Source organism: Branchiostoma floridae, chromosome 2 (genome assembly GCF_000003815.2).
Source record: "Branchiostoma floridae strain S238N-H82 chromosome 2, Bfl_VNyyK, whole genome shotgun sequence".
Taxonomy (NCBI): Eukaryota; Metazoa; Chordata; class Leptocardii; order Amphioxiformes; family Branchiostomatidae; genus Branchiostoma; species Branchiostoma floridae.
In genome coordinates, this window is record NC_049980.1 from 22,956,391 (window position 1) to 22,965,828 (window position 9,438).

At 38.6% G+C, this 9,438-nt stretch overlaps 1 protein-coding gene across 6 annotated transcripts in view; it reads left to right on the plus strand.

Annotated features, from left to right (window-relative positions):
- Nucleotides 1-5,551, plus strand: part of LOC118409300 — a 44,950-nt gene extending 39,399 nt beyond the window's left edge. For all 6 annotated transcript variants that reach the window (XM_035810219.1, XM_035810220.1, XM_035810217.1 and 3 more), the window contains 8 exons: nucleotides 552-717; nucleotides 1,359-1,490; nucleotides 1,992-2,164; nucleotides 2,702-2,807; nucleotides 3,146-3,301; nucleotides 3,671-3,813; nucleotides 4,273-4,458; nucleotides 5,144-5,551. In XM_035810219.1, the coding sequence (XP_035666112.1) occupies nucleotides 552-717; nucleotides 1,359-1,490; nucleotides 1,992-2,164; nucleotides 2,702-2,807; nucleotides 3,146-3,301; nucleotides 3,671-3,813; nucleotides 4,273-4,458; nucleotides 5,144-5,225 (1,144 nt within the window). In that variant the 3' untranslated portion in view covers nucleotides 5,226-5,551. The remainder of the gene's footprint in view (nucleotides 1-551; nucleotides 718-1,358; nucleotides 1,491-1,991; nucleotides 2,165-2,701; nucleotides 2,808-3,145; nucleotides 3,302-3,670; nucleotides 3,814-4,272; nucleotides 4,459-5,143) is intronic.
- Nucleotides 5,552-9,438: the final 3,887 nt, after the last annotated feature.

Here is a 9,438-nt window from a genome sequence, read left to right on the forward strand (position 1 = left end):
AAGTAAGGCAGTTGTGTCACATCAAATGGCTAATGGACATAAGATTGAGAGAGCAAGGGTTTGATCCCTGGTTTGATTCCTAGCTAGACATTGTGTCCAACTTTCCTCACACCACCCAGGTGTAAAAAGGTATACCTGACTTTGGTTGGGGAGGTACATTGTAGAAGTAGACGGGTGGCCTTTCAATACTATCCCATAGACACAGGGTATCTTAACACACTGCCCCTATGGTCTCAAAAAGGCCATGGGGCTACCTTTACCTCTAAGAACATTTACCGGTACTCAACATTCAGGTCCAGGCCCAGTTCAGGTCCAGAGAATCAGATCAGCATTCTGACCTGAACTTAGACCTGATCCTGTGTCTTTGTCACTTCTCAAAACATCCTTTGCAACATCAAGTTTATTTAGCATCACATACATACAATTCCTGCTGGATTTTGAGACAACAAAAGATGGTTATGCAATACAAATTGTATGTGTGTGTGTGTACACTGTGTAATAGTCTAGTACACAATGTTGATTAACTGGTTCAGACATACATCTAATTCCAGGGGAGTCACAACCACATTTGATGGCTTTTACTTTAATGGAGGATCGTACGGTTACACCAAACCTGATGCGACCAAAAATGTGGACATCTTCGGGACTGAGAAAAGAATCCAGGTGTATGTCAAACCAGCAAGCGAGCAGGGACTCATCTTTTTCATCGGAGACAAGGTCAGGAACCAATCTTCTTCAGTCCTCCTCAATTAAGCTGAAGTATAAATTTGCTTTTTATTTAAGCTAAGGTGGCTTAGAGTAGTATAAGCTTCACATATTCAGCCAAGCACACCGGGTTACCCATAGTCTTTGCGATGAGCGTTTTGGTTTCTTTTATGTGTAGAAATTTGACACCTGGGGCTCATATCTGAAGACCTGTCATACGTAGAGCTGCTGAAATGAGAATTGTAATCCCTCACAAGGTGTCTGAGCTGGGGCTTTAGAATCAGCAGGATGGCTTAAACCACTTCTGCCATGGGGAATATTCAGTCCATCCCTTCTGCTGGTTTTCTGTAAAAACATGTTATTTCCACCACTGTTATTCTGTAATGATGCTGGGCAATGCAGACTTGATGATCACTTATACCTAAGCAAAATATGATTGTATAGTTTATAACTATATATAATAAGTAATCATTATACAAATATCAAATGGACGTTATCAGTCTGAATAACTGAAAATAAACAAACTACATGTACATGACATATTCTACATCATGATGTATGTACATCATATTGAGTACCTGGACATGTTATTCAAACTCAAACTGTAACAAAATGTATACTCAGATATTTTGACTCTGGCTTCTCTTTTGCAGTCCTACTTCATTGCTGTGGAGTTGATTGAAAACAGATTTGTGGCCAAGGTGAAGCTGGGTGATGGAACCACACCAATCATTGTACAGACGGACAAAACCCTGAAAGAACTGATGAAACAAGAATTCATCAATGTAGGAATTCTTATGTTGTATGCACTCATTTTTCACAAACGTTTACTGAACACAATCATTTGAATGGTTTTACTTCTTTAGAATACCATAATTAATATGTCAGCTGTAAGAACTTCCATTTTAATGTCTACAGATTATAAGGTTTATTCTGAACACAATCAACATATAGTAATTACCAGTCCATTAAGTCATTAAACAGTCCATTAAAGTACAATATGTTGGCACCCCCAAGGAACAAAGACATAGGAACAAAACTGTCACAATTAGCAACGTTTTCTGTTTTCAGCAGTGCACTCGTTTGGTCTTGTTTGGACTCGTTTGGGGTTGACAGACTAAATCTGGTAGCTGCATAAAATCTGCTGACAAATCAGTCTTGCCACATAGATGTGTCTGCTGTATCTCTTGACTTTTCAGAATCAGAAATGTGATATTGAGATTATATGAAATGTAAAGTGGTTAAAAGATTTTTTTAAAATTCTAACACCTCATGTGTCAACCCAGGTCATGCTAACGTCCAACACAAGGTTGTGCCGTAGACAAGGAATCTCCAGTGGTCTGGCACTGTTCATTGGTCGGGATCTCTACTGTGAGAAGATGACCGTCCCTGGAGGGTCTCGGGAGATCGGCAGCCAGGTGTACATGGGTGGCCTGCCAGATAACCTCTGGCCAGATGAGTATGTCTTTGACTCTATTACCTGCATGAAAACTGGATGTATATTGTGCTTTAGGTGTGTCTGAGTGCATGTCTGTGCATATATTTTGCTGTGTGTTTGTGTTTCCAGATATAAATGTTCAGCATAACTTTTCATTAGTGTTTATTGATGTTTCAACTCCCGTTTAACTGTCATAATTATATAAGAGAAGTCAATGTCAATTTTGGCCCACCTAGTTGCTGTCCTTGATACTGCAGCAGAACTGTATGGCCTCCATTTTTAGGTGGCAGATGGCTTTTAATGTCAGGAAGAAGTGTTGTAGGTCTCCCAGGCTCTTTGATTTGGATTGAAACAACTTAAAGTTAAACATTATAAGTGATCACACTGCATTTCAAAATCTTTCCTCAGGTCACTTCTTGATGATCCGTTCGAATATATGTCGGGTTATTCAAGTTCTTAAAGTCTGTCGTATTATGCCTATCCTTGAATTATAGTTTTTCCCTTACTGGGTGAATGTAGTTTTTCTTTCTTTACAAAATGATCCTGACATCTGTCCAGGTTATCCAAGAACTTTTACGAGGGCTGTGTGAAGAACCTGCAGGTGCAGCGCCAGGACAAGCAGATCGAGGTGACCGGAGGAGTCATCGGAGGATGTCCAGCTCTGGTGGGTCTTAGTTAAAGTTTACATCCTTCCTGCACCAGATCGTGCATAGGGTGGCATTCCTCCACATGACTTTCAATCACTTCAGGAGTGCTGTGTGCTCTAAACTACCATGATATGGTATTCTTTCCTAAATAAAGTGGCTGCTAAGAAGATAGAGAAAATGTATGCACCAAGTTTTTGGTCATAATGACTTGGCCAGGTGACTTGGTCAATGCACTGGTGAGTACCATTGACATAAATCCAGGTTTTCATTGTATGTCGATGGACATTTCTTATACAACAATGTTGTATTTCATGATATATATGGCTCATTGCTGCTTTTGAACTTCATTTTCTAGGTCCATGAACTTCAGTTTTCAAATGCACAAACAAGTTTCCTGAGGATGGACTGGGTAAGGACAGGGACATACCAAAACTTTGTCGCCACATTTGCCTTCAAAACCACCACCCCCAATGGCCTGATGCTGTACGGGAAGGGAGATGGAGAGAAGAAAGTAAGTAAACTTGCTACTACATGTAGTAAATGACCCAAAAATGTCTTTTCATTTGGCATTAGTATGTACCAGGATCAGCGCAGCTATATTTGGATATATAAAATTATTGATAAAAGATTTACAATTATCAGATGTATAATATTAATTGTACTAGGTAAATGAATGTTTTAGTGCCCTTCTGTATAACTATTTTTTGTGCATCTAATAACGAACATTTTAAATAACATGTATAATTTGTTCTTTAGTTATACTTGAAAAATATAATCGTTAATCATTGTGTTTGTTGTTAAAAGATCTTTGCCAGGCAATATGCAATTCTAATTTTGTGTAGTTATGTAGTTTGAATTACATTCTTTGTTTCATTGTCAGTCCTGGGCAGTCTCCATGAACAGGGGAAACATTATCTTTGCCATCTTTGGAGACCCGAACCGTGGCGCACATCGTGTTGTGAGCCAGAAGCAGTATAGTGATGGGAAGGAGCACTATGTGCGAGTCGCTAAAGTCGGCGAGGCGTAAGTAACTTTTAATTGTTGCAGATCAGATCAATTGACTACTGGCCTTGACTAATGTTATGCCATTGTAATATTATAGCTTACCCATGGAGTTGGTATTCAACAAACTTCATATTCCTAAGATGTTATACTACTATGTTATACTACTATACAGATTATTTATCTAATACTAGTATGACCTCCAGTGGAAGTGGAAATTCTCAAGATTATTTGAAACAATCCCAAGATTCTGTGAAATGATTTTTTCAGACAATCTTAAAAATCATAAGATTGATTGAAAAAATCTCAAGATCTCCCAAAGTAAATCTTAAAATTAATGCAGTTATCAGAAATACGTGGTGAATGTTACCTAAAAAAACCACGTACGATCAAATTGCATGTACGGCGGGTTGCCATACGTCTGATCATTTTTGTTTGTTTTTAAAATGACATACATCAATCATATCCTGACTATCCCAGCTTAACGATGTCAGTGGATGACATTGAGGAGCCCGGCAGCACCATGGAGAATGAAATTCTGCAGACCCCAGAGCTGCTGCTAGGGGGCCCCGCTCCTGACATGGACCAACTCACCCCAGGAAATGCCTGGCTGGTGGAAAACAACGACCACTTTGTGGGCTGCATCAAGCATCTTCTGGTCTCATAGTAAGTATTGGAACACTATTGATGTGTGTATATATGGCAAACATGGGTTAAACAAACTGTACCCACCTTCCTTGCTTTATTATCATGAAAAAAAGTATGACAATTTAGTTTGAACACTAACTTCTAAAATTTATGCAGATTCAAAACTTGTTATCTACAAAATATCTGACTGTAAGTTCTTAAAGCTCATGTTAGGAAACTTCACTTAAGTTCTTGTATTCTTTGATATATATGTACTCTGGTACAACTGATAAATGTAAAAAGTTAGACTTAATAGTTATTCCAAAGAGAGTTGTTGTGGCTGTGATTGTAGCATCCATGCCCAGGATTGTTTTACAAAAAGTACATTTTTCCTTTCAAAAGCTCATTCTATGATGATAAAAGAAGAACTTTATTGCATGACAATTGTACATGGTACAAAGTATGGCAACAACTATTACATAAAGTACAAAATAGGGGTATAGGATAAAGCTTAACATCCTAGTTAACATAACAATATGGGCTAACATAATTCATTCATATAAATTTTAGTATCATAATGAACTAGGCTAATCATTAGCTTCAGTATTCTTTCTATAATAGCAAAGCAGTCCTTGATATATTTGGCTATTTTTGCATTATGGGAATTGATAAATGCCATACATTGTAGATTAGTGTAAATCAATTGTTACTTCTCTCATTGCAGTGATGACTTCAAAGGAGTGGTGGTGGACTTTGTGAACAACAAGGACCGCAAGGACGTCAGCTATGGTGCCTGTAATATCTGATCCAATTCGAATGACAATAATGACAACTTCAAGTTTAGTTACAGGCCAAAAACAATATAGATAACACATAATTCTTCAGAATGTTCTTTGTAGCACAGTGAAGTGAAAACCTGCTCAAAGTTGTCATTTCTGCTTTATACTACAAAAAAGCTGTCATTTTAGCACACCACATCATTTCTACCAACAACCTGGTCTTACAAATCTAAGTCTATCTATTCTTTTCCACGAATGGCATCAATGTTAACGTTTTGCAGTGACCAGCATGTATTTCAGTTTCCTTTCTGTGGGATTTTTGTGTCAAAATGTCCCTTCGATATGAAGTCAAAAATCATTTTAACTGTTACCTTTCAGAGTTGATATGGATCATATGTATGCCTGTTGCAAGTGACATTGTGGCAAAAAAATCAATAGCCCTCAATTCCTCAGTTACTTTGTCTTCTATTTGCAAAGGTCAATAAGTAGTGCAATTTTGCTCATTACATATTGAAAAAAATGTGTGTCATGGATAGCAAGGTTATTTAATATCTTGGTTTGATTTGGGTATTAATATTTCATTTGGTGCAGAAAATACTGGGAAGTATATATTATACAAATGTATATTAAGCAAATTATATTCCATCACTGCTTTGGTGGAATGACACATCAACTGAACTAAACATCAGCTGAACTGAGAATGTTTGCACTGCAACATACAACCAGCCCTGATACTGGACTGATGTGTTATATCATATTTTTCCAAACTCTTTCAAAACATTAAACCGTAAATCACAATCCAATAATTCAAACCAATCAAAATCACACAACTTTTTAAAATGTTTTTCTTTTTAAATCCTATGTTACTAACTTGTTAAAAGATACTGTATGTCTTTTATTTGGTGCTATAGGTGGGTAAACTTTTCTTTGTCAGAGTTTATTTGTCCCTGTAGCAGGCTTACTACATGCTGGTTTCCAATGATGTGTCAGTTCTCATTGAACATAGAACAGCATATGATAAATGAAAAAGCCATGAACACCCAAGCCTGCTAACTTAAAGGAGGATTTGGGTTTTTAAACTTTTGGGTTTTCCTGCAACAGGACCGGCACTCGTAATTTTGGCTAAGATGTGCATTTAAGAAAGGTTGCTGATGCTACAATGAACTATCTTAACTCCAGCTGCTGTATACCCAAACCACCTCCTGACCAATCAATGTGAATGGTGATGACACTAAACATCTCTAGCATGTACGAGGGGCGTGCAATAAGTAATGGTCCTGACCCACTTCCAGTTGTCTGATCTAAATGAAATTTTGTATGTTTAATAATTCATATCTCTATGGGTTATGTTGCAAAAGACAGCTCTGAACTAATTGTGGTTTCTGATTTACTGGTGTTTGAACTTAGTCAGGTGCGAAATGGACCAGGTGTGAAATGGAACCAGTTGAGTGTCGCGCAGTGATCCGGTTTTTGTATTTGAAAGGACGCACACCAAAGAAGACTTTTGATGAAATAAATGAAACTTATGGTGATGATGCCCCATCATATGACCTTGTAAAACGCTGGCATCCTGAATTCAAACGTGGCTGGAAGTCTGTGGAAACAGCTCCCAGACCTGGTCGTCCCTCTTGTGCCATTGATGAGGCATCAGTTGGAGGACCAACCTGGGGTGTCCTACAAAATCTGTGTCCAGAGCTGCATCAAACGATGGGAGAAATGCATAACTCTGGGTGATTCCTATGAAGAGAAAGACTAATAACTGTGCCAAGTTTCATTAATCTCCTGCTATGGGAAATGGGTCAGGACCATTACTAATTGCACGCCCCTCGTAGTACAGCTTTAGCGTAGGGCAATGGAACCACATATGCCATTACGTACAATTGTCAAGGATTTCGTTTGGTAATTTGGATGAGTTGTAACGTTAATCAATAGAACTCTTGCCCTTACATCGGTAGGTTGATTGTCCTTGCTAGGGATATTGTTGTCTTTTGTCTTATTATCAAAACATTATTACGTGCACATGAAATGTTACATTTATAATTGATTTCAACTAAAAGTAACAATGGAGATGCGGTTACAACTTGAATAAAGGATAAAGGAGATGCGGTTATTCTGCATGGAGATGATGATGATTTTTATAAATAGACAATGATTATTTTGTAGATGATTGACATCAGACAAAAGGAATCCTAAATTAGATTGTGTAAAGTCCTTCTGACTGTGACTTCAGGTGCACAATGGTGTTGGAGTAATGATAGTACAAAATGTAGTTTCTCAGGGTTCTTGGTTCTTTACTTTGTGGTGAGTTTGGGGTCCCAATTTATTGGATGAAGTACAATTATTGGAATAGTCCCGAAAGTTCATGCACAATTGTCAGGTTGATATAACGTTACTGTTTAAGAAATGCATGATGAAATACTAGTAATTTGTCCCCAACAACTGACTCTTACATCGGATAGATTTCAGAATTGGCGAACAATAATTGACAAATAAAAGACAGGGAAGGCCCTGTTCAGCCACAAAACTGATAAAGAAATTTTTATTCCGAGTTGATCAGGGTGTTAGCCCGAGTACGCTTGGCCTTTTACCAGGGCCCGAGGACACTTAAGCCTTTTACCCCTGGTAAAAGGCCAAAGCGTCCGAAATGCCATTTCCTCCCGACCCCACATGTCTGGACTTTGGGACTAGAAATTGAACAATTGAGACCACTGCAAGGTTGAAACGCAAAGTGATTTCACCTCCAAACTGCTTTATTCCTTGCATTCCTCCATGAGGAATTAGTCATGCTCAGCTTAATCTGAAAACGATTATTTATTTTGCGATATTACTGCCATTAGTTTTTCTCTTGGAGTTAATAATTAAAAATGATGACTTTGCCCTGCAGTTTGCATCAACATTCAATAAAGACTGGGAAACGAGAAGTTGTGGTGACGTTGTGATTTTGTTTTAATTTACTAGTTGTTAGTTCTTACTTGTCAGATGTAGATTATCTGTGTCAAGCACAAAACTATCTATATGCCACACACAGAGGTCACAAGATTCGTGCAACGAAAGGGTTAGGAAGTAACATTAACTTAGAGTTGGCATCTCACTGGACTGCCCCCAGTTTGGTCAGGCATTTCGCAAAGTGGCGCAATTCGTCGCCATATTCATTCTGTAAAATGGAATATTGTCATTTTCAAAGTTTCAAGTTTGTTCCAAGACGTTTGTGTCGTTCCTGTAAGTAGACCGTGTCAACCACCACCTTTAGAGTACACGGTCATCATAAAGTCACAGAAATCCCACGGGACCTGCAGTCATGGATCAATACAGGTGAAGCGGGATGTATTGGAGTTAAATGAAGTTGAATGATGACTGGCAAAGGTTATACTTTTCCCATGTTTCACCGTTGTCTCGCGATCGTAAGCTTATAGTAGTAGTTAGTTATTAAGCTTATAAGGCAGTAATTATGATATATGTCCAAACCGGGGCCCGACCAGGATGTTTGCGGCAACAACAAAATGTTAAGTGTTTATCAATAATACGATTTATGTTCACGACAAATTATTTTACGTTCTGTGTGTTTTGTTGTATTTTATATCCTAGCTTTCGTTCTCAAAAGCTGCCCGGCCAGGCCCCCGGTTTGGAAATGTGACCGCAGCCTATACAGGACACGGCGGGTCGTAAACTTAAGTTGCTGCCATTCCGTTCACATGTGGTGGCCTTGGCAGAAGTACTGCGCTGAAGGTCGACAACAAGCTCAATTTTCTACCGACTATTTTCGATAAGTAGAAGTGACATTATCACCATCGCCATACAATATCATCACATGCAGAATTAGTCAATATTATTGTGGCCCGTTCACCTGTAGGCCAAAACTGTAAACTTAGACAATGTTGTCTTAGACTTAACTGTTATTAATAAAGTAGAATTAGTTCTTTAGAATTGTTAGATGATTAATAGACATGAACACTACTAGGTGTCATCTATCTCTCTTCCTTTCTCTCTCTCTGTCTGTCTCTGTCTCTCTCTCTCTCTCTCCCCCCCACTCTCTCTCTCTCTCCCCCCCCCCACTCTCTCTCTCTCTCTCTCTCTCTCTCTCTCTCATTCAATTTTGTGTGTAAAATGTTCCCACGCTTGCGCTGTCCACTGAGCAGATCAAGTCTTTCTCATGTGAAGTAACAGAAGCCGGAGGGTAGCTATCTATCTTCACTTGTGCCTTTGTCTTTCACCTGATGATAGGGATCTGGTGCTCAGAGAT